Raw genomic sequence first — 25896 nt, forward strand, 5'->3', positions numbered from 1 at the left:
TTGGAGACCTTTTGTAAAAGAACGTGGTAATGATGTTATACTGTTACAGTATGTTTCCATTTCACTAGTTTTTGATCACTGCCAGCAGCATAAAATTTACATATATTCCTGCACAAATGAAGACTGAAGAGAGATCTAGTTGTAAGCTTACTGCGCAGGTATTGTGTTACTTACAAAGTTCTTAGCAAATTGTGAGGTGTCATATTCTTCTAAGAGATGTTTCTGACAGCTGCGTTTGCTAATTGCATTGTGCTTAGCTGGCTATCAGGTCAAAGGAGGATAAAATACTGACAGAGAAGGAAAGATTTTACAGCTTCCATTAGGTAATGAGTACATAGCATTCAGGAATAGTAGACTGCAAGCGAGTGACTGGTACTATCCACTGGTGCTACCAAGTGTTGCTTTTCAAATAATGTGTGCTTGCTTGTCAGATATTAAACCACAAATATTAGTTACCTGTATTTTTATAGTGCCATTTGAAAGCTCATGTAGTTGAATATCAAACAGTTGTCTTTTTGACTTAGGCCCATACCTTTTTATTTTTATTGAAGTTCTGTTTTGTTTCAAAAAGAGAGTTAGTATTGATTTCAGAGTTTTGTGGTTTTTTTTTTTTTGTTTACCAACATGCTCAACAGCTTTCTGCACCTTTAGGAAGTTTGGTAGTGCACGAAGTGTTTTTGAACATAGGAACTCCACACTCTGCGGTTAGACTGGCCTCAGCATGGCTGTTACAGGGATCTAGTAGCTTGAGACTTAGTATGGGCCAGGGACTATTTCCAGGAAACACTTTCAGAGCAACCACCTGTTTTAAATGCATTCATGTTGCTCTGTGACAGCTGACCTCGGCATTAGGAAGCATTTGGGGTATGTCTCACATAGTTGTACAGTAGACTCTCAGGACCCCAGTGATAAATATAGCAATGTGCCATGCTATTACAGTGTGAACTTCTGTTCACCAGGCTGCTTGAATTTCTTTCATTTCAGGAGCAAGAGAACTTATGTTCTGCAGCTTTTCACCTCCAAAATTACTCTGGCACTTAATTTTTAACACATGGCTTTGTGTGTTAGCTTTGAATGTAGTTTCCCAAATTTGGTGTTTCAAGTCAAATACTTATTTCTACAGCTATGACTTGGTAGTGGGTTTCTAGAGAAAAAAAAAAATCATGGCAGGATATTTGAAATGAATTTAGAGACAGAAAACATGTAAGGAAAGGCTAGCACCTATACCTACCGCATCTGTGATGAACTAAGCAGTCTCACTGCCTGCTGTGGTATAGTAGCTCACGGCAGATAGAGCTTGAGAGTCTATGCACCCTTATTTCTTAGGTCAGTATCCTTAAACAAACTATGTTCAGCTGAACCAACTTGTGTTCCAGTGCAGTCTTTCCATTGACTTAGTAGCACAGTGTATGAGGAAACTCTGAGTTCCTTCAAATTCAAGCTTTCCGTGGCCTTTGCAACTGCTGTGTGAGGAAAAAAAGCTGTATTAATTCCCAGCACTCTGGAGGGTGAGGCAGATGGAGTACAGAAGATTAATTGTTTTCACATTAGCACTTTTCTTTGGAAATATGGTAAGATTACTGTGTCGGGGAGCAAAGATCAGATCCATTTCCATCACTATGAAAAAAATAGGATCTACCTTGAATGTAAATAAGTAACAGTCAGTTCTGTGAACAATTATATGTTCTTTTGATGACCATAAAAATACAAAATAAATCAGTTGTTACTGAGACCAGTTAAGTAAGTATTTCCTAGTGTCTGTAGGCACACAGAATTCAATCCTTACTCTTTTGAAGTTGTTGGAAGACAAGGTAGTACAGATTTGCTAAATCATAGTAATGTATTTTCAGGTTCTTTGTCTTGACACGCAGAACTGCTGGGGAGGGTGTTTTGTAGAGGGATGAAGGCAAGTGATGCAAGTGCTTTATTTAAGCACTTAAAACTGTTGCTTGTTCATTTCTCTAAGCATTTGCTTTTGAAATTATGTTAGTATTCTGTTCTGGAGTTCAAAGCTCAGCTTCTTCCTTTTTCCTATAATGAAATGGTGTTTTGTGCATGCAGTGTAAGTTGGGGTTTTTTTTGTATCCTTTAACATATCAGTGCTATAATATTTCAAACTGCTTTTGTCAGAAACTGGAAAATGGTTTTTCCAGGTGCTAGTCACATTTTCTGGGCTTGTCTTTCAGTTGTCATCTAATTGGTTTAGTGCATGACTAAAGGATTTTTTTTTTAATTCCACCTAACATTACAGCATTGTAAAACATTTTAATGTCTCTTATACCTGTCAGCATGAGGAAATCAAATGCTTAAGTATGCAGTGCAGTGCAGAGAGAGCAGAACAAATGTTTACTGGTTACAGAACTACTGCTTTTAAACTTTCTTCACATCTGCAGATCGCCACATGAATATTTTTGACGGTGTTATTTTTCACTTTATACACATCAGAATAGCAAAGTAAATTGTCTCGGTATAAAAATGGTTGCAGGGGTTGCATAATCTATATGTTTAGAATGTGTGTATTTATGTATATAGTGTATTCTCTGTATAAAGAGAGACTAAGAGAGAGAATATTAACTGTGATGAAGTCATGAACCCAGGCGCCCGCTATAGGCATCTGCAAACACTGGTTACCCTGGCAACAAGTGGAAAGAGGTTGGAGAGGAAAGCTGGAGTAGATTGTTGCATTGAATTGTTTTCAGCTTGTTTCTTCATCACTAAAGCAGGGAAATGTTGAAAGGTACGATGTCCCTCTTTCTATGTGTATACTATTTTATATGTATTTAGACAGTTGTTGGGAATGGGAAGGTTAAAAATACCCCATACTTGTCATTCAGCTCAATTGGAGACAGACTTTTCAATATAAATAATAATATGCATTGTAAATCTGTGGGGTTTTTTTCTCTGTGCTTGATTTTTGTGTGGTGTGTTGTGAGAGTACCCATCCCATCTTCAGCCTTGGAGACAAGTGACTTGCATATTATGTCTTCAGAAACTGATTTTATTTTAAACTGGGTTTGTAGAGCTTATGTTTGAAAACCTGCCAGGACTGTGCAAATACTGGGTATTGTCAAAAGATTTATTAACTGATACTAAATCTGAGCTTCTGAACACCTTCAGAATGTGCTGTGCTTATATGCTTGTGCTCTTGCGCTTGTGCTCTTGCACTTTTGCAGAATATTGTGGCTCATGAGTTAGTGGAGTCTTTATCTCCCTGGGGAAAGTTTTTATTAGAAAAACTAGGACATTATGTTCAGGGCTCTAACAGCATCTTCCACAAGACAAATATCAAGATAATCTCTTCAGAAATCTGTTTTAGACAAATAATGGGAGATCCTACTGTGTCTTTCTTCTTGATTACCTTTCTCTCTTTGACCCTTTTCTTCTGTAATGAAAAAAGATATAATAAAATATCTGTGCACTGTATTAAAGTATAAATAGTATAAATTATGAGATATACAGCAGAAACAACCAATTCTTGTAATTTTCAAGAATAAAGAAAAATATTTTGTTCATTAACTTTAACTTGGGAATAATGCCACTCATAAAAACTGCACAGTCCTAAAAGAATAAAGTGTATGACCCAGTCAGGGGTAGAAGCCAGTCACTGTGTATTTAACACCTCTGAGATCAAGGGATTGATTAACAGACAGTGATTCCTGATTTCTCGTATACTGAAAGACACAGCCTAATAGAATATTAACAAGTGTTGTTTCCAGAAGTGCAGCAATAGAAATACACAGTGTGCCAGACTCCTGCCCTTTCGTTTTCAGCCATTTCTACATTAAAAAGGGCTGACATAATTTTATTCAAATTAAATCTAGTTTTACTGAACTATAAAACTGGATATTCAAAACTTAACAAAACCAAGTATGTTATGGAAGATAGAGATGCATATGAGTATGCTGATTGCTCCTAAAAGAACAGAGACTGATACCAGTCTTATAGCATCTTCCTAGAAATAGGCTGCCCAAAACAGCTTTTGTCAGTGGGGCATAACTTAGTTAAAGCACAGCAAATCACCTTAAGCCATGGTGTATCTTATAATTAAACAGATTGTCAGAGCTCTTACTCTGGATGGTGAACTAGTAAGTAATTTAGTACCTGAGTGTGTACAAAACCATTCTCAGCAGTATAGCAGAGGCTGTAGGGTTTGCCGTTTATTTGTATAGTATGGTATCTGCTAAATTAAGTACTGTTTTGTATTCTTGGTTGTTAAGTGGATAAGAAAGATTCTGTTAGTACTTACCCTAGATACTAAAAACTGTGATTCTGGAGCATTGGAGTAAGTTAAGGAGTTGACTTCTTAGCTGTCTTGCAGGGTGATCTTCTGAAGTCATCATTTTTAGCTTGCTTTTCTTCAAGTGTTGATGTACATGTCTCTTCCTGTCTTTTGATCAAGTGTCTTCTAGCCATTTCAATGTGTGGTTCTTCTGGGTTTAGGCTACAGCTTATCTTCAGATGCTTGCAGTGTAATGGATATGTGTATATTGGCTTCGGGTCATGTTAGGGCTGATCCTTCTTCGTACAGTCTCTTGTACTTTGTCAGCATGTGGTTAAATCGTACATGTATCTGGTATAAACAGCAGGCAAATACACAAAATGATCCTTCAGCCATCCTCTGCTTCGTAAACAAGGAAATAGTGAATTACGATTTTCCTAGTTGAGATTCCTGTAGTTAAGTACTTCCTCCTGTGTTATTTTTAGGCTCATTTGGTCTATTAATACAATACGTGTATAGATGCAACTAATACTTTTCTACTTCCAATGCTGTGTTTTGAAGTATCCACAGAGAAATGTGCAAAAGAGTCCTGAGAATGAGAACTACATTCTTCTGCATTAGATGTTTCCATTTTGTGCTTGATAGTGAGTGAACATCACAGAACAGAAGCTGCCTGTGATTTGTGCTGTAGTGTGTGACCTTTCCTTTTTGGGAACTGTTGGAGAATTCTCTACAAGCAAACTCATTTATCCTAAGGCTTATATTGGCTATCAGCTACAAGTTTAGATGATGGGTTCTTTTCTTTACCAATGAAAATTAGCAGATGAAAGTATTTGCAGCCTGCTCTGGTAAGCCTTTTTTTGTACAAATTATTCAAGAACCCTAGAAAATCTAATCCTTTAAAAAAGTTGCATCTTTCAAACTGCATTGATCTGACTTTTACCAGGCTGTTAAGCTGCAATGTTGTCTTAAGCATTTTCTGCAAGTGAAACTCTTCTACAGGACAATTTTACTGTGGTAAATTCCAAGTTCTTATCTACACTGGTGAAGATGGTGAAGCGTTTTCAACACCTGAGGGGGTAGGAGTACTTTAGCAATGAGGAAAAGTTGAAATACATATTCCTTTTTAAGACCTCATGCTGTCAAAATCCTAAATTAATGTAGAGTGATGATGTAATGAACATATAAAGAATTTTAGACCAAGTTAGACTGTGAATATACATTTTACCTGCTCATCCATGATAGCTGCCTGTGCATACCTTAGGCTGTGGGAATACAAGGTGATTCAAATTAGACTGGACAGGCCTTTGTTTTTGAAGGATATCTTCAGTTTTATTGAAGAGTAAGAGCTTGTTTGGGTGTCCATAGCCTTGAGTGATTTGCTGCTGATTCAGTCTGCCCTTCCCAGAAAGGACACCAGTAGCTCTCAGCAGTTCAGTGAATTTACTCCTGTTCTGTACAGTATGCATCTCAGTGTGTAAGAAAACTGGTTTAACAATGCATTAATTGAAAAGCAGATACAGCTGGCGTGTAATAAAGAGATTCTACGCACACATGCATGGATTCTGAGTTACAAGCATCCCAAGTTCTGGAATTGCAGAAGGTGTGAATTTTAGACTAACGTATTTATAGAGATATAGTGGACTTACCAGTGAGAAGTTGGAATTTAGTATAACTTGATATCGGTTTCATAAAAACCAGATTTGCTTCTGTTACTGGATGTAATCAGTTTTACTTACCAGTAAGCTGCACTTCAGTGTAGCATGTATGTGTGGTTGCAGATCAGAGGGACCATTGTGCACAGCTGACTCGTCATTAAGGGTGATGGATTTTGCTCTGCACATGCACCAGGTGTTTCAACTTTCTTATCTCCAAAGGGGAACAGTCAGTTGCATGTGGTTTTGTTGCAGATGTGCAGAGATAACAAAGGGTCATACACAGGAATTTTTTCTTCCGCTTTTTAAATGACATTTACTAGCATTTACTTTTTTTAAGAGTTTGAATTGATGACACAAAGTATGACAAAGTTGGTAATGTCATCTTAGCTTGCCAGTACTTAATTTCACTCTGTCATGTTACAGAAATAGAGCAAGGGTTAAAAAACAAATCCTACCAGTTGGTTAGATGGCAGAAGGATTAAGGCTTGGGAGAGAGATCAGGATATGTCTTAATATCTGTGAATTGTATTTCATTACTGAAGAGGAAGAAGAGCTTGAAGTGCCTTTGGAGGGGCTTGGATTTCAGCAGCAGGAGTCACGGCTTTGTCAGCAGATGAAAATGGCAACTGTTGCACCCTCGCCAGAGCCTGTCTGCTGGCAAGTGGAATCAGTGACCAGCACAAATTTGGGACATGTTTGTACCCAAGGTAGGAGCTTTCTGCTCTTCAAAGGATTCTGAAAATGGGTGGTTAGATGCAGATCTAGGGATTGATTGTCTGGATAGCTGTGATTCATATTCCTCAGTTTCTCCACCTGCCCTTCAGTCAAGTATTCCAGAGTTTAGAGGCTTCCCTGACAATGTCCCAGCTTCCTGGGAAAGTGCCTTCTCGTCCCTTAACAGTTATTGTTTTTGATGCATGACTCACATGCTAAATACCATGGCATTAGAGCCAAATGAAAAAGCTCACATTACCAGGCTATCATGCTATGTAGTTTGTGCATCCTTTAAAAGGAGAATTTTTCTTTTAATTGGAGTCTTCTGTGGGGGCAATATGACAACGCTCCAGATGACACTGTTTGAATACTGAGCTGAAGGAAATTATTTTTTGTTTCCTCCTTATGTTTACTCAGTTTGAGTAAACATAAACCCAGCATTTCTGCAGTAAATGCTTTGTACCCCTCCTCTGCCTGCTTCCCAAGAGAAATAGGAGCTGGTGTTTTAATTGAGAAAGTGTAAAACTTGGTATTTCAGGCAGGCATAATCTAGATATTCATGTTTGGGATATCTCGTTTTTCTTTATTTGTTGAAAGGGAGATTATCCTGTGTCTGATTACTGCAGCATATTTGGTACTCTACTCTGAAATGATTGGCTGCCCATGGAGATGGGTCACTGACCTTGATGGAAAGCCGTGCCTCATCTGTTGTAGAAGCTCGTACGTTGTTGTGCACACTTGAAAAACACACAAATTCAATTTTACATCCCTTGGTAGTTAGTTCAACTGCTGGTGTTTTTTCAGGATAGCATCAAGAAGCTGGCATTTTATTTTGTTGTGTTTAAGTGTATGTGAATACCTGTTGTTATTATTATCAGTCTGAGATAGGCTGGTGTTTTCATTCACATGACTTCATATGAAGTGGCATTATTAGTAAGAAATTGAGAAATCTCTTTTAACAAATTCTCAGTTTTAATGTGAAAGTTGGTTATAGTTGTGTATATATTATTTTGTAATGTGATAGTGGCTAGAGAAGGGCTGGATCCCTCTTTACTTCATGAGATGAGCCCTGTCTGAGCAAGCTTACATTGGAAAGACCACAAACTGAGACACTTGAGAAGTATATGGAAGTGATACTAACTAATGCGGGAGACACTGGCATGAGCACATCAAGGAGAATTTTATGGCAGGATTTGAAGAGAGTAATGAGGAAGTTTTAATGGGTGTTACCATATATTTTTATTAAATTGTTGTGGAGTTGCTATCACAATAATTAAAGAAGCAACGCTATGGTGGAAGAAATTAAGATTCATGAGTAAACCTAAGTAGCTTTATTTGTTTCATTACAGAATGGAGAGGCAGTTAGAGAATGCAAAGATAAGATGATTGCATCTGAAACAAGAAGTGGGAAAATGATGTTAGCAGTAGCCTTCTAAATACATGTGGATGGGTCAGTGCCACACTGCCACTTGTCATGCTTGATCAGATTGAGTTTCTGCTGTCCAGTAAGATTCTTTTTTTAGAATTATAGCTGGTTTCCAGTTGTCATTGTAGAATTTTGAGGCACTTTGTTCTTCTGTTTCTGAGTCTTAATTAACACAATGCTTGAAGAAAGACCTTTTGAGCCAGCCATATGCCTAACAATGAGCTGTTCCCTCTTGTTTGTGAAATCCTAGATAGCTTCCTAACATGTTTTTCCTTACTATTTTCTGTTTAGCCTCAAGTTCCAAACCTGAACTCAGCTCCAGTTCACAGACTTTGGGAAGTCAGCAGAACAAGACAGATGGCACCCGAGTAAAAACTCGCATTCTGCCCAACATGCCAAAGCTTTTCATACCTTCATCTGTCACCAAGTTTCCACCTGAGATCACTGTCACTCCACCCACTCCCACCCTCCTTTCTCCAAAGGGCAGCATTTCAGAAGAGACCAAGCAAAAATTAAAGGTAATAAAAGGGAAACAGTAATTTTTTAGATTGTTTTTATCTTAATTCTCCCCTTAATAAAATACTTGTATGAGAGGAGCAACAGTTCCTGACCCGGTTCATAACCACAGATAGTATGAGCAGTGGAAGGTGATGCTAGCTGTTACCAGCAGGAGCCAGTTTTTAAAGACTGGTGAAATACTGGCCATGGGTGAAATCATAGCTGTCCTAGTCCCTTATCCCTGTTCTGAGGGAATTAGAAGGAACTACAAAAATGGGTGAGTGAGCTAGTGCAGCCATTGCAATTCTTAGGCTAGTAGAAGCTACCAGAATATTGACTGTGGGGAAGCCTACTGGTAAATGTTATGCTGTTTCACATTAGGATGCCATATCTCTTATTAGAAGTCAGAGAGCTACTGAATGTGAAGGTATAGCAACCAGTGGGCTTTTATCCCTGTGATCACGGGTTTATCCTGATTGTTTAGCAATATATTCTCTCTCTCTCTTTTTGGGATCAGTCTGCTATTTTGTCTGCTCAGTCTGCAGCGAATGTAAAGAAGGAGAGCCTTTGTCAGCCAGCTTTGGAAATCTTAGAGACCTCAAGCCAGGAGTCCTCACTGGAAAGTGATACTGATGAAGATGATGACTACATGGACATATGAATGAATTCTGGCCATCATCAACATCAGCCATATAATCATTCTTGTTGCCAGCATCTCTGGCAGTTGCAACATCTTCGCTGGCATTACTCTCCATTCAATTAGCATCACTGTGTTCTTCACTTTCATTACCTTTTTTATCACTACTACCACTTGTATTGCCTTCAAAACCTTCGCCATTCTCCTCATCATGGTGCTTGATGGAAAGAACAATTGTTTACCAGGCAATTAATTCATTTGGACCACGCTCTCATCTCTACCTTCAGTAACACAAAGATGTTTTGTGCTGCAATTCACATCTCTCTGGTGTTCCTGCTTCTTCAAACCAGAGCCTTGGAAGTCACTCCGTCTGTTCACATTTTCCCGACTAGTTAAGTTTTTCTCACAGTAATTCAGCAACCTGTTGTCTGTCTAGCCATGCCATGATTAGTCCAACAGCTCTCTTTAAGGTGAATGGAGGAGGAAAAATTTGCTGAGCTGGTGGAGGTTTTAATTGCATCAAGAAAGTCTATGGCTTTGTTGTGAGGCCAAAAAGATGAGCTGAAAGTCTGTCAGCTCCTTGGCACTGCTGGGTGCTTTGTTGGAATTTGACTGTAACAATAGGCAAAGAACCATCTTTTCCAGGCAGACAGAGAGGTTGGCTTCCTGTTTGTACTTGTTTCACACCAATGTATGAGGTCCAGCAAAAATCATCTACCTGAGTGTTGGGTTAAAGAACTGATCTTTCCAGAATTGTCTTACAGTCCTTTCTCTTCTAATGCCTTGGACAAGCATTTTGAATTGGGAGTATATGATATTTTTATGGAGGTATTGAAAAAACTTGAAAGCTTCCAATACCATTTCGATAATGTCTGTTTTTTACAGAATGACATGAAAAGGTGTTTTTTATCTATCTGCAGAGGGACTGCTCACAGTTATTTATATGAGAAAATAATGGTAACAAAGATCCTTGGTTTTTTTTTCTACTGAATGTTAACTTTGTAAAATAATGACTACAAACCATGCAAAAAAAAAACAAAAGTCACACACTATATATACACAGGCGTGCGCCCACACACATATATATATGTGTATGTACATATATGTATGTATATGAAAAAAGAAAATGCATACAGCTTGCAATGTCGGATTTCTTTGTGTTTGGGGGAGGTGGTTTTCTGTAAAATGCAGAGCTTTGTATAAACTTTTGGGTTTTTTCTAATAAAGTTGAAATATACTGTTGTCTCTGTTACTCTGAGAGGGCAAGGTACCATGGTGCTGGAAAAAGTACTACTCCTCCCTTCCTTTTGTTTCTTGGATAAGAAAGTAGTGGAGGAAGGAGGTGGGGGGAGTGGAAGCCCCGTTTTCTGAAGGCTGCCAGAGTTCTTCAGATTGGTTTGGTCTTGTGTGACCCAGAACCCGGGTCAGCCAGTGCTGCCAAGATTGCCTGCCGTGGGTTCACTTCCCCAGTGAGACATGGTCTGAGTTCTTTTTCACCTATCTGAGTGTCTTTGAATGCTAATGAACAATATAAGGGTGAAGACAACGCGTGATGAATGGGATCGCATAAAGTATTTGGCTGTACAAATTAGCATTTAATCTACTATTACAGTGATCACTCTCATTCACTGTAAGAATGATAAATGGACCATGGATAAAAAGAAGCAGCATCATGCTTTGTATTGCAAGTTTATTCTCATAGTCTGGGTTGTTTGTTCTGAACAAAATGTAATTTATAAGCAAGTGAGCGTGCCATATATCCACTTCGGGTGTATTAGCAACTGTTCCTGTAACCTGTGATAGGTGAGCTGAATGCAACTGATGTGGAAAAGATCAGGTAACTGAATAGTAAAAGGAAGTGAGTATTTGCAATAGTCATACATTTTCAGTGTTACTCTTTAATTTGATGTAAGTTATTATAAATGCAGTGTATAGCATACTGTATATTCATTGACTGGTAATAGGCTAAGGTAGCTGTAGATAATCATCTTTATTTTTTTAGAAGATAGCACAGGAAAAAAGTGGTTGGTTTCTTACTGAGAAATGGAACACAGCTCAGAGGATGTAGTTCTCAATAGGGCTTTTTCACCCAAGTAGAACAGACTACATAAGCTTTTTGGCTAATGTATATTCTTAAATGTATGGCTAACTTTAACATCATATTTAAATTCTCAGGTCTCTACTGCTAGCATGGTCTGATGTATGGAGACAAAGCATTTGATTTTCTTACTTGAGGTTTGTTGTTTTTTTTATCCAGAACTTGCTAAAATGTCTGATCTTGAGCTTTCTTTTGACTTCTGGTCCTGCTTTTTGAGAAGGATTTAATTTTTTGCTGGTTAAGGAGCAAAAACAGTACGTGAAACTGTTCCTGTCAATAAAGAAAGCTAAGCTTTGCTGATCTGTCCTAAACTCATTTTAATTTTCAAACTATGCAACTTGTTATATCCTATATTCAAAACTCTTTACTTTTTTCCCTTTTTTAATCTATGATCTTTTATTCCCATTATGCTCTTGGGTAGCTCAAGGTTTTTTATTCAAGCTCAGGAAGTTACTGAGACCAAATTAAACAGGCCACCTCCTTCAAATCCTGCCCTTCTACTAATGACTAAATAGTGTGTTGCTCAGCTGTGGCCATCTTCCACAATGACTAAAGGAGCTATTCTTTGTCTAATACATTCTTTTGTGAAACCATCTCTCCTAAGTACAGTTTATGTAGTTCTTCAGTTCAAGAAGTGAAGATGCCGAGTGAAGATGCTGAGGTCACTGGATGCGTCGACATACAATGTTTGTCTGAGGCACCATCCCTAACGGTACTTGGAGCAAGAACTTCAAATCCTTACAAACAGAAGTGTGCATTAATATGTCATCTTCTGAAGCCTGGCAATATAATTTTGTGTAATTTTCAAGGGAAACAAAGGTGTTATGGTAAAACTGCAGTTAGCTATGCGTTTACTTGAAGGAATTTCCTTGATTTCAGTCTAATCCTAATTGTAATACTTGAAATCCAAGTATAGGCAAGGTCCAACTTCACCATATCAAATGAAATGTAACGTCTGTCTTCAGGATTTACAGGGTAACCATTGCTTTTGAAATCTCAGTGTTCCCAGGTTTCTTGCTCATGTGCCAGACAAATAAATGGCAGCTGCTGAAGTGTATTGCTTTTGTATTTCTTCAGTTTGATTTGGTTTTTCTCTGTGAAGCTACAGGGACAGGAACATAAGGTCTGTGACTGACTGGGGTGAGAAGGAGGCTTTTACTTCCCCCCCCACACCGCCATTTCCCTCTCTTTTTTCCCTCCTGTAATTGACTAAAAAGCCAATCCTTTTTGGCTGCTGAAAAGCCAAACTGTTAGAACTTCCAGGCAAATAGCAAAAAAGGTTTTGTTCCAGAGAAAATGGAAAACGAAATTATTTTGAATTGGATGCTAGTAATTTGTGGATAGGTGATAGACTTTCTGTGCTGTTACTGGGCATTGGTTTTACACATGTGAGATATCTTTCACTGATCACCATTGTTAACATATGTGGTACTGGGATTAGGCAGTGTTTAATGCAGTTGCATTTCCTGGCACAAGGTTTATGTAATTTATGTATAGTTAAGACCATCAAGTATTTATGTCTCTGAGGTAAGCACTAATGTTTTACTAAGAATAAATTTTGTTGGGCCCAGCTGTCATTGGTGGCTTCTGCCCACTGTCTGAAAAATGCTGTTCATTTCATTTCACAACCAAAACATTGAATCAAGGAAGAAACCAAGTATCTTCCTCAATTTTATGTTGTGCTATAGTTTGTAAATTGTTGTCTTTTGGTTATTTGGGGTTTTTTGTTTTGGTTTGGGTTTTTTGGTTTTGGTTTGTTGTTTTTGGGTTTTTTAATTAGAATTAGGTTTCCTCATAAATAATGACATCAATGTCTTTTACAGCCAAAATAAATACCATATGGTCAGGGAGCAAGGGACCAGGAAGAGATGAGGAAGGTGTGGCAGCAGAAGCTGATTAGGACACAAAACGAACTGAGTGGAAACAGAGGGGCCAGGTGAGAATAAACTAAGTCTTACCATTGAGGGTAGGGTCAGATTGTTAAATTCATTACTCTGTTTTTGGCAGTGGTACTGATATTCCAAGTAAAGTGAAAAATCCGTGGTGTACATAGCTTGTGTGCAGTGTTATCTACCAAGCAGAGACCATTTCTGTTCTGCAGATGCTTGTTGTATTTTTTAAGGAAAAAAGGTGGCAGGGTAAATTAGTTGAGATGCTCAGAAGAAAAGGCAGCAGGCATAGATTTTGTCATCTCTTACTTAGTCATGCAAAGCTGGGATGAAGAAGCTTTGTTCCTGAAGGTGAAGATGATGGCAAGAACTTCAGTGTAGGTGTTGCGTGTTAATTGCTGTCTTTCCCTTTCTTCTAGCTGATGACTAGGAATCCACTAATGTTAAGCTTTGAAGCATGTGTCAGGATTTTGGGAGTAACCTTGGGGTACTGCATGTAGCACAGGCTGTATGAGCCCAAGTTACGCCTTTGTGAGAACTCCCTGTGGGACTCTGAGCTGTTACTGCAGAGCACAGTGCAACAGGTAGCATTGTGAAGGATGACGGACCAGCATGTGAGGTTTGTTGGCATCTGGAGGACAACTTCACTTGAATGGCTCTTTCATATTAATACTTGGTGACTCCAGGTAAATCTCACCAGATGTTTAATGACATGTCTCCTTGAATAGACGTCTTTTGTTCTGCTGCTGTTTATCTAATACATGTATGAGGATGACACCCCTTCAGCAAGCACTTGTTAGTCAACTCAAGAGCTCCTGTTCCACACTCTTCAAAGCTGTCTTAGCTGCACTGAGGTTGGTGAGCTCTTTGTTCACATCATGTGAGTATCTTGCTGCCCATGGATTTCTTTTGTCCACAGCTGACCCTTAAAAAAGAGTTGGGGCCTTAGAGACTATATATGGAACATGCATGTTTGTTTGATTTCTGCCCCCACTAACCACAGGCCACCTCTACCAAGTGCATGGCGGTCAATCCTTGCAGAGGTTCTGATGCAGGCTCAGACTGCAACCTTGCAATGCTCACATACAACAGCACATTAACTATGGATGTCAAGGAGCTTTTCTGTGTATTATCTCAGAAACACCTTCCATCCTGTGGATGGATTTATTCCTAATAAAATGACATGTATAAATAAGAAGGCAGCATGTGGTGGGTCTGTCTGGAGTGCAATCTCAAGGCTGTGATCACATCTCGATATAGCCGTATGTTTGAAGTTCATCTTGTCATTTTGGGAGCTACATTGTCTGCTCTGGTAGCACTAGATGGGGCCCTAAGACAGAGAAGAAAAAGGGAAAATAAAGAAGCCGGGGGGAAGAAGGGTCAAAACGACCCCCACCCCAAACCCTAAGATGGATGACCAGGACCTGTCTTTAAACGTCGGAAATACTAAATTACATTGCTAGTTTTGACCACGCTTACTTTTAAGGGCCTTCTGCTACTGTCCTTTTCATAATGTATAGTCTGGTTCAAAGCAGAGGGAATGAGAATCCTCATAGTCTGTTTACAAGATTCTGTCCCATGTTCCTGGCCATAGCAAAAAAAAACAACAAAAAAACCCCCAAAACCTCACCGTTTCCATCCTACAACTTAGCAGGAAAACAGATCCACTATATAACTGCTTTTCACATGAAATCTGTTGCCCCCATAGTGGTGTTATTCCCTTAATTTTTTTTTTTTTTATTCCCCTATAAAAAGCCTCCTGGGTTTTTTCCATTTTCTCAATATGTAGCAAATTATAATGGGGGAGAGAAAGAGTATCTTTTGGCAGTTAATCTTGTGTAAAAGGACTCAAATAATGCTTTCAGCTTTGTCAGTGTAAATCCTGATTAATTCAGTCCTATTTCATCACAGTGGCCTGGGGTTTGTACAAGTGTTACTGGGCCCAAGAACAGTGACAAAAATGTAACCCAGGGGTCTGTAAAGTGTTTCGAGATAGTTCTGTTAAAGTAAGGTTCTCATTAGGGACAAAAATGTCTATGAAAACGATGGAAGAAATGTATAGCTTTCAGGCTTTGAAAAAATGTTGTATACAGTCTCTGTTATCTAAAGTACCCAGGAGGAAGGATCAACTGCTGTAGTCATCTGGCAGAAATGTACATGAAATGGGATGGGGAGATGGAGCCAAGGCCACAAGCTGACTGCAGAATCAGAAAAACAAAGTAATTTCCACCAAGGGGAAAAGTAAAATCACACTTTTGTCTGCATTTAAGGTTTATCTGCGGAGTTAAATGATCGTATGCATAGCTTGGTACAAAAGCATTAAATTATATAATCCCAGTGGGAGGAACACTTTGCAAAGTCTCTCTAAGTATGTTGTCTTACTAAAGGAAACTGCCTATCTAAAACCATATCAACATATGTGGTAAAAAGTAGGTTTTGCCCTCAGATTAGACATGGATATCTCCCTCTCAGTTTTTCTCAGCCTATTTTTTTCTCTCCCTTCTCTTTCAGAGACCCTGCAAACAACAGTGAATTCCAGTATAAATAGAATATAACAAAGTTCATAAATAAGCATATGAGAACTGCAGTGGAATGGTATTCATATAATTTTAGTTAGAGTGATGTTATTCTAACAATGAGTGAAAGGCCATGTAGCAGACAAAGGTATTTTAGACTTAGTGCTTCCTGTGTTAATGCTTAATTGTTCTGCATAACTACAGTTAACTTAAGAACCTGTCCTACTTATCGACATTCTTTTACTCTCTGAGGTATTTGGCAGATAAAGAGGGCTGTTGACAAGAAATAATAAGCAACTGAGTTTCATTTGCAAATATGCATTCCATGAACTATTATCTAATACAGCACTGAACACATACTGTTCAGTAATAATTAGAAGAGGATGTGGTATGAGCAGAAAAGCTTTATACTTTAGAAATGTTCTTTGATTCCTTGTAATGTCAGTCACACCAGAGATTTAATTTCCTTAAGTTACATACTAAAATGAGTTACATTTTCTCTTCTAAATGCATGGATATATATAAAATGTAATTTCTTCAATAACATTGCAATGAAAATTTTCTTTTCCCCTTAAGAGATGGCATTAGATGTGTTCTCAAAGAATACCTTAACTTGTTAATTGAGCTGCCATATAAAACCGCCATCCTATATGAACATCAGAATGCAGTAGTTTTGAGTGTGGAAATTTGTCACTTAGGAATGTCTAGACTGTATATTTGATTTCCATTAAGTCAGAATGCGTTAGGGGAAAAAAAAATGTTTAGAAATTCATAGTGGAAATTACTGAGCTTACATCAGTTTGCAGCACTACACCCTCAAGTAATCAGTGCAAGTTCCAACAAATAACAGTGCTGCTGTGACTTTCCCAATAGACAGCACTGCTGGAAATGCTTCCTATACTTAATAAGTAAATGGGCTTTCCTGGGAGCAAAGCAAGGAGTCTCACAGCAGAGAGCACTGGTACAAGATGTGTGGTCTCACAGCAGAGAGCACTGGTACAAGATGATTTTCAGCTTGGCTTTCTTGAACATAACGACAGCTTGGGATTGCACATCATAAACTACTGCTGGAAAAAGAAGTGCAGGAGTTTCCAATTGATAACCTGGGTTCCTTGATCCTCTTGCTTTGCTAGCGTAAAGAAGCCTTTTAATCTGCCCATGCAGTTAGAGCTACACATGAGCATCTAGGCAGAGCTGTCAGTTCACATTTTAATTGTGAGAAGACAGACATGGGTCTTTCTTCAGAAGCTGAATAAACCGAGTGCATGTACAGGGACGTTCTTGCATGCATCCTGATTCTTTTCATTGTCTCTAAAATCAATCTTCAGATGAACTGTGCAAAGATTCTCCTACAGTGAATGGCAAATTCTGCCAGGCCTGTACTTTTCTTTGGAAATTGATAATTCCAAAGCAGGTTTTCTCCATGTGAGAAGGAAAATGAGAAAGCAGTGCAGGGTTAGAGTCATTTTAATTCCTTGATGTCCTCCACTGCTTCCACCTCAGCCACAAAGATGTCCCTGCTCCACTGGGGTGGCAGGTGCTGAGCACTGCAGCCTTTCGTCTGCAGGAGCAGAACACTCCCCACGCTGAGCCCCTTAGACGTGTGTATTGGCAGCTGTGAGGGAGCAGACACAAGGTCTTTTAACAACTGCACATAATTCAGGTGACTGCTCTGGAGATGCTAATGTCTAACTGAACAAGTTCACTTTTAGACAATTGATAATTCAATTAAAATGTAAGAGAGAGTAATAGTATGTGCTTATATGCACTCCTGCGTTTGCTTTCTTAATAAGATGAACTTGCCATTTCAGTGAAACTCAGAAATACTTACATTACCATTCTAATTCCTGGTTTGTGTGTATGGTCACATTTCAGTAATGACAACTCAAAGACAGTGCAATGTAGCAACTGTCATGTTATCTAGTACTATAAAGACAAGTAGCTGAAAAGAATATGAAAATAGGGAAATGTTATTTCCAAGTGCAGAGTGTGCTGAGGAAGAGGGAGAGAGGAGAAGGATGATGTTTCATCTAAAATATGCGCCTGGTTCAATGAGGTACCTAAATACAAAACACTACTACTGATTTCAATGAAGATAGCAAAGGGCATCGTCAGCTATATTTCACCCTGGGCTTACATTGTATACAGTTCCTCTAGTGACTGAAAGTATTTCTACAACTAAAATTTCCATCAATAGCATGTGCTTTAAAATAAATACATCTAACTTCCTTAGTACTCACAAATGCAGAAGTTCACAGTTAACCACTGAAAAGTGCAAAAGGCCGAAGAAAGGTGGAAGTATCTTCACTGCTAAAAATTTCAGCCCAGATTAAATCTGTGGGAAACTGAGTGACTATGAAGAATAGGCTTGTGTATGATAGGGTGTACAAATAAAATGACAATGTAATGTGAGGGTTTGACAACAAATCAATCAGAAAAACCAAGAACAAACCATAGTTTTAAATTTGCACTGTGTTATTTGAGAGCAGTCCTAAGGAAATCAAAATTCACCAATTAACTCTCCCTGAAATGATGATGGCTAGGGCATATCGCTGAACTTTAGAGAGCAACTGCTGTTACCTATGTAAGTTCCGGGAAGGGAGATCATAAAATGAAGTTCCATTTGGTGTTACCCATCTTACCCTGGGGCAGGATATTAGCAGTACCATTTTCTTTAACAGCTTTTCTTCCTCATCCTCAGTGGTTGATACTGCTCCAGCAAGGAAATCCTGGTGGGTTTCAGAATAACAGCAGCAGAACTCATGATAGTTACTGCATATGATGGACTAGAAGCTGGCTCATTCTTGGTGAGTTCTGTATCTGGGCTTCCCACACCTGTGTCCTAATAACACCACTGATCTATTGGTCAAAAGAGCTGAATTGTGCATCAGAGCGTTCCCACTTGCTGGTAAGTTTTTTAATTACCCTTTATCTTCCATTTTCTATGCCCATAAAATGGAAGCTACGTGTCCAAGTTCCCACCCCAAATGGCCACTGAATTTGGAGCAAAGACATTTTTATATATCTGAAATGGTTTATAATTTTACCTTTTGACCAATTTTAATTCAAACCATGGATTTTTTCATTTTTGAGTGAATGAACATTAATAGCCTCTCAGAACAGATTCCATAGTTGAGTTAAGCAAGAGCAATACATAAAGTCACCTGAGTTTTTATCATGATGTATAACAGAGAGATTCCCTTCAGCAGAGTTCTGGAGAAGACTGACGTCTCTTCTCAGTTAAGTGTAGAATATGCTTAGTTTTTTGGAGAGTCCTTGGCTCTGCTTGCTGAGAAACTGGGATAATTCAGTGCAGCAAAAATAAGTCTTTTTTTCTAATCAAGACTTACTTGGATTTTTCAGTTTTTTCCCATTCCCCAGTTGAGATTTCCTGTGTCTTGTAACCATTTAACAATATGTTACTAACCATCCATTATGTCCTGCTTTATTCTCTTTTAGATGAAAGAGCCATGTAAAAAGAGAATTCACCAACCCCTGTGACTGAATTTGAGCGATAATGTCAATGGAATTAACACACTGCCATTGTTGAATGGTCTCCTGTGGCTATATAAACATCAAGGTAACACATTTCCAAAGCAGAAGACATCACTGCTGTGGTACTGCTGATCTGTTGTTTTGAGAATATTTCCTTAGTGATGTAGATTTCCTACTGATGTAGATCTACTATTTTGCCTGGTGGATGATGATGTTGGGAGAAAAAGAGAAAAGAAAAAGGTTGATTTTTGCTGAATTTTTGTTTGCTGAAGAAAATCTATTACATTTTTTGGCTAAACATGGAATGAGAGCCCTAGTACACTGAGGTTTATTTAAGATGGCCTCTTACTGGCAAAAATGTTTAAATGACAGCTGTCTTGAGGACCTAATTCCATTTCTGAAGAAGACCTTTTGGAAAAGCTGGGACAGAACTGCCTTCAGGAAACCTAGGATTCTTCAGCCTGAGCAGAGTTAGCTCAAGAATAATTGCCTCCCATACTAGCTTCAGCCATTAGCATAACTTTCATCTCTGAGAACTGAAATAGTCTGACGCTTAAGTACCTTTGGTATGTTGCTGAGTAAAATGTTAGTAAGATGCAAGTTTCAGTTTTAACTTCGAGGCTGGCAAACAAATTGTGAGGCCAGGCTAGTCAGAAAACCTTTTAACTGTGATAATTCCATTCTAGGCTCATTGTCATTGTCTCACCTAATGCAGGAGACAACTGATGTGGATGTTGCACAGAAACTATAATTCCTTGTGTCACAAAACCACTGCATTACAGAAGCCAGAGCTGGTCAGTTAGGACATGCAGGTAACAGTAGTGATTTTGTTTATTATGAGTTTCCTGATCCTGGTTGCAAATAGAAAAAGAACCTGTATTTCTGCAAGTATATTTTCATTTGTCTTCAGGCAAGAAAAAACTTGGTCAGTAAGTGCTAAACCAGAACAGAACCTGGCAAGTTCCCTTCCTAAACACCCCTTGTTTTGTGAGTTTTGCTTCTCTCCAGTCACCTTTAAACAAATGGTGAGTGGGTTTGCTGCATTTCTACGAATTGGAGACCATAAGCCAGGTTTTGAAAGGTGGGAATTAAAGGTTGACCTCAGCAGGCAAAGACAGATGTATCCCTCTCTAGAATCCATTAGACATACCCACTGCCTCTACCAGACCTGGAAAAAAAGGCGTCAGTTTGCAGAGCTGAATTTGGCACTTTCATGAACATTAAGGCTGAAACAAAAGAGAGGGAGATATTGTCCATCCGCAGAATAGCCCTGGGTTAGATTCCTCAAAGACTTTTCAGCACAGGAAATGTTCTGTTTCTGCACTGCTCTTGAGTACCAAGGGGTAGAAAAGAAAGCTGCAATGGAAGGAGGGAGGAGCTGCCTGTGACAGGAATTGTCAGGACATGGAAGATGACTTGGGTGAATTGTGAACACTCTGCTAAACTAAGTGGACACAGTCTGCGTACACTGAAGTCCTTTTCAGTCCCTTGAGAGCTGTTTGAAGCTCTCTGAAAGCAGAGAGGAGAACAGCTAGTAAACTTAGTGCTTCAGAATGCAAGAGAAATTGCTTTTCATCCATGGATCAATCTTTTGTCAGCCCATATACAATGGCTGATGGCTCTAGTGTATTTTCATTGTCACTCAAAGGCTCTTTTTGGGAAATGAAACCCAGTGGCTCAATAACTTGTCACCTTTCCCATGACTCTTGCCTAGGCCTAGGAGTGGGGAAGAGGAGTGCTCTACCAGGCTCAGCAACATTCAGATTGCAGTCACACCTCCCTTGGGAGTCAATAGCTGGTCTTTTGTGAATTATGATGTGTGGAAGTACAGGATTTTATTTTTGTAGATCCTCAGCTGGGTACAAAAGCTGATGCCAGGCCCCCTGAGCCCAGCAAAAAAATACCAATGGCAAAAGCATGCACAGCCTGTTACTTCCCCCCCACCACCACCCTTCACTGTGTCTTATCTTCCTTTTTTTCCCTTCTTTCTTTCTACCCTCACTTTTCCAGACACTTTTTCCCCAGGTACCCACTTCTTTTTCCTCTCTCTCTCTTTTTTTTTTTTTTTTTTTTAATCTTTTGGCAAGAACAGAGGATCTCCTGAACCAGTAAGAGACAGCTCTTCTGAAGAACAGGAGTTACGGAACCCTTTTGCACTTCTGCTGTAGGGTTCTTCAGGAAACCTGTTTGCAGATGGCTCACAGTTCTAGTGCCAAAACTGTCACCAGCCTTGTGACAGCTGCAGCTTTGGCCAACAGCAAGTGATACCAGTGACGGTGCCAGGTAGGAGAAAGTGGTCCATCTTCTGAGTCATCTAATATGCTCATAATTTTATCACCTCAGACTGTAGTAAAGTAGTTGTATACATACTACAAGATCTAAGCATCTAGCAGATAATCTTGTGGGGAAAATACAGCATGATTGCCCTAGTTTATTTCCTGTTATTAGACACTAGCTCTCCATCATCAAGATTCTGAACAAAAGACAGACCTGACCACTGCTCAGAATTGTTGAGGTTCAAACTTGAGCATGAAAGATTCTTCTTGCATTTCATTTGTTTTCCACTCTGACTCTGTTCTGGATGATCAGTGTTTCAGCTCTGGAGCCCACTTAAACTTGGGCAGCTTTGAAATATATTGATGTACACTGTAAGCAAATAATCTCAGAGGAGAGGCAGAGCTACTGTTTCAAGAAACAAATGAGGATGAAGGGAGTGGGTAGAGAGGAAAACTGTGTGTTGTGTTTGTGTCCCGCATGTTCTGTTGGCAGTTGCACTTTTTTGCTTCTAGTGGGGCACTAGCTAAGTTCTAGTATCAACCCTGAAGTGACAATACTCAGTTCTGCTCTCTCCTGCTGTGCAGACACATTCCTCCTTGCAGCTACTAGCTTCGGGCCTGGACCTTTACTCTACCTCCCCAGTGCTTATGAGCACCATATCTTGGACAGTGCCCACTACATGTGAGAAACTGTTGCGAAGGCTGATGCCCTTTTCCCCAGACACTTCATCCAGATTCTCCAGCTCTTAGGAGTCACTGAAGAGAGAAGCAGTCTCCTCACAGAGAATTAAGACCACCAGTAAAGCTCTGAAGCAGTATGATCATGTAAGAGAAGCCTGGACGTTTCCCTCTGCTTGAATCTGTGTTGAATGTGTAGTGCTGTAATGTGCAGTACCTAAGTAAGCCCTGGTTATATTGTACTGGGAAGCAGTCTGTTCATATGCCAGTAGAACATACGTTCTTCTTTGTGGTCCCAGAATCCATTTAGTATCCATTTGAAGAATCATAGGAATAAGAGATAAGCAGGTATCTCAGAGCTTTCTTTGCTACTCATGTGAACGCAAGATTGTTCTCTGCAATACCACTGGTTTGTGTAAAAATCATTTAGAAGTCTAATACAATAAGGGCTTTGCCTGTTAATTCTGTGAACAGGCTACCCTTGCACAGCCGGTATGTTTTTTTCCTGGATTCTCAAATTGCTTCTCTCTCATTTTCATCCCTACTAATGAAGATAATTATATCCTTTTGTAGCATATTAATTCCTCTGTCATGTGTATATTTACACCCTGCAGACATGTTCATTTCTTCTTTGTGCACAGAGCCATCAGTCAAGGAAGCTTTATTTAACAACTCTTCTAATCTTTTCTGAAGTTCAGTTCATCCAGTCTCCCTCCAGTTCCCCAGTAGCTTTGATAATGAGGTGATAAGAATTACATGTAGTTTTACCAGTTTGTTTTACAGCATACTAACAAAGAAGCCCTGCCACTTTCCTGCTTAACTATATGCTATTTTCCACATGCATCCTGTGATTATATTTGACTGCTTTTGTTTCATTGTTGAAAACAAAAGCATCACACTTACTGCAGAAAACCATATGAAATATATTGTGCCCTCTTTAATATTACCATGTTGTTTATAGGTAGATATGGCTGAACATTACTGTTTTCAAAAGAAAAGTTTAAATTATTCTAATAAATCTGGAGGTGGTGGCAAGGAACCACAGAAGTCAGCAGTTCCTCCCTTGAACAACTCCTTGGCAATATGATGTGAAGGGAGGAGAAGGAGTAGTTCCATCCTGGAGAGGAAATAAAAGACAAAGAAGCCAGAAAGACAGAATAGGGGACCATGAATGAGTTTAGACTTCAGATTTTTGCCTCAGGTTTCTGATAATCTGAACCAGTCCTCCCAAGGTGCTGTCATAGCTTCTTTACCCTGTCCTGGAGAGCACAAGTGCTCTTTAAATCTGGTAGGCTCCCTCTGGTCCATGAGCAGTTACTTGAAAATGAAGTACAATACTAGCAACTTCTCCAAAGCTGTAGGTGACTACAGGGATGCAAGCAGGTTTGATGCCATTGTCTGGTCCTCCTGATTGCTTATGTTGTCTTTGGCCCCAGATAATTTTGCACTTGGTGCACAAATACCAACCCAGGTTCTATGTGGTGCTGACCAGCATGGATGCCTGCACCTTACTGTTTTTGTGGCTGTGACAGCCTATCACAATTCCAAGGTCACCTTTTTAATCTCCTGTTTTTTTCACTGCATTTTTTACTTTGCATGCAACAGAGGAACATCTCTCAATGCAAAATGTTCATAAGCAGGGAGAGAGAGATGGGTAAAGTCTGGACTCTTAATACCACTAAGTTAGAGCATGTACAGTTTAAGTTAAAATACATATACAGTTAGTGTAATTGATCATTTTTCCTACTTTAGACATAATAAAACCCCCTAGAATTCTGCGATGGAATTTTGCCACAGCTTTGTCCAGTGGAAGCCTTTGAAACCTCAGACCATTGTAGTGGGATATTCCCCAGAGTGCAGGAGTATTCTCAACATTTATTCTTTTGAGATTCAGGTTAGCTCTTGATCACCCAGAATTCATATGGCAGGAACATTGTGAAGAGGCAGGAAAATTAAATGCTGAATTGTCCTGTCATAACCAGTCCTTAACAAGTATATGTGAAACGTATCTAAAGACTTTCTTGATCTTATCTTGCTGCCTGTTTTTCTCTCCTAATAATTTTTTTAACCCAGTCTCCTGATTTCAGCCCAACTGGGCAGAAGTACAGAAGTCACACAGATGAGTTAGGTCCTGTCGGTTTCTTGAAAATACTCTGTCTGAGGGAATGGCTGCAATGTGAGTTAACATAATAGTAGACAGCAGAGAATCCAAACAGGAAAACTCCTTTTTAAATGCCTTAATTGTGAGAAAAGCATCAGTGAGAGCTCAGGATGGGCCACAGGTGCATGTTGTAGTAAATGCACAAGTGTGAGGGTTCCTTGTGCCCTGTGATAATCTGGCTGGGTTAGTTTTTTACTTTGTGTTAAGAGGAAGAAACTGAGCAGCACCAAGCAGTGAAGCAAGATCGCAGTGAGGAGGAGTGCTGTGAGCTCCCTGGTGGTGAGTCCAGGCCTGCATTGTAGGCAGACTTAACTCTGAATCCTACCTCAGCAGTAGCTCCCTGCAGAAGCTTAAACTGCAGGATTAGGGGGTGGCAAAAGCAGTGACCTCATTATTGATAATCATCAAAGCTGTGCTCACAAGGAATGCTTGCTCTCAGATGTGACTTGGACCTGCACACTCCCCAGCACTCTCAGCAGAATTTAAATATTTCTGTTGAATTTACATTATATTGTTGTTTGTATCTACATTTGGTTGGTAGCATGGCTTAGGTTGTAAAGTGCCAGTCATTTAAAAACAGTTTTGCCATCACAGAAGCAAAGACTGTGTTTTTAAGAATAGTACGTATTATGTGAATGATCACTAAGTGAGAGAGGAGAAGAAATCAAAGTCATTTATGCCTAAATAGATTAAATCCAGTATTTTAAGTATAATGCAGTCATTGCACACCTCTGTTGTTCTCAGTCTCTGTGGAACTGCCTGTATAACTGTTCAGATAGCTCGAAACTGTGTGTCGTCCCTTGGTTTCTCAAGGAATTGCATCCAATGTATTTAAATCATTCAAGTGTCTGATGTTCTTAACAACTTAGAAGCATTTGTCCACTATAGTAGGGCTAATTTTTAATTTGTTTTTCTAAACGCATCTATCCAAAATGATGGTAGGCTTTTATATTCACAGCAGGAAGCATTGTGAGGTTTAAATATCCCTTTAATCACTAAGGATGTAATAAAAACAAGAAGAGTTCTTTGAGCTGCAGAGTGTTACCCAGGGAAAAATCTACTCTGGAGCTTACAAATGTGAGCTAAAGAGACAAACTGGGCAATAAAATCCACAACTATGGACCAAACCGGCTAAAGATGGTCTGTAGCTGCCCATCAGGAGCTGAGACTTGGAGGGGGGAAAAGGCCATTCATCACCTCTAGAGCCATAAGAGCCAGGTCATAAACATTTCACTGGGTAGGGGGAGGGAGCCGTGGGTCTGTGATCCTGCCTGGAGCTTGTACCCTGGCCCATGACTGCAGCAGAGAATGAGTATGAGCAATTTGCCTGTATGAGAAAAATGGGAAGGTGAAAAATCTGGACAGATTAGGGATTACAGGGAAAAGTGGTGGCTGTGATTGATTATGTCGGTTCATGTATGTTTGCATATGAGTGTATGTGCATGTGTATAAATATCGAAGTATTTCTGTATGGATGTTAAGGCAGAGCTATTTGCTGCCTATTTTCTATGGCTGGTCCTTTGTGGCTCCTGATGGAGACCGGTGGGTTTTGGCAGGGTTGCTGTCTCCCCAGGTGTGAGGAGGAAGAGAGCCTTCCCCATGCAGGAGAGGAAAAGCAGCACTTACACCCT

The 25896-nt window shown here is 39.4% G+C and overlaps 1 protein-coding gene across 1 annotated transcript in view; it reads left to right on the plus strand.

Annotated features, from left to right (window-relative positions):
* LOC104404445 (calcineurin-binding protein cabin-1-like) overlaps window positions 1-9389 on the plus strand; it is a 29936-nt gene extending 20547 nt beyond the window's left edge. The window contains exons 4-6 of the mRNA XM_010012874.1: window positions 6420-6584; window positions 8309-8535; window positions 9033-9389. Coding sequence (XP_010011176.1) covers window positions 6420-6584; window positions 8309-8535; window positions 9033-9176 — 536 coding nt within the window. The 3' untranslated portion in view covers window positions 9177-9389. The remainder of the gene's footprint in view (window positions 1-6419; window positions 6585-8308; window positions 8536-9032) is intronic.
* Window positions 9390-25896: the final 16507 nt, after the last annotated feature.

The sequence above is a fragment of the Nestor notabilis genome, unplaced genomic scaffold, assembly GCF_000696875.1.
Source record: "Nestor notabilis isolate BGI_N333 unplaced genomic scaffold, ASM69687v1 scaffold6174, whole genome shotgun sequence".
Taxonomy (NCBI): domain Eukaryota; kingdom Metazoa; phylum Chordata; class Aves; order Psittaciformes; family Psittacidae; genus Nestor; species Nestor notabilis.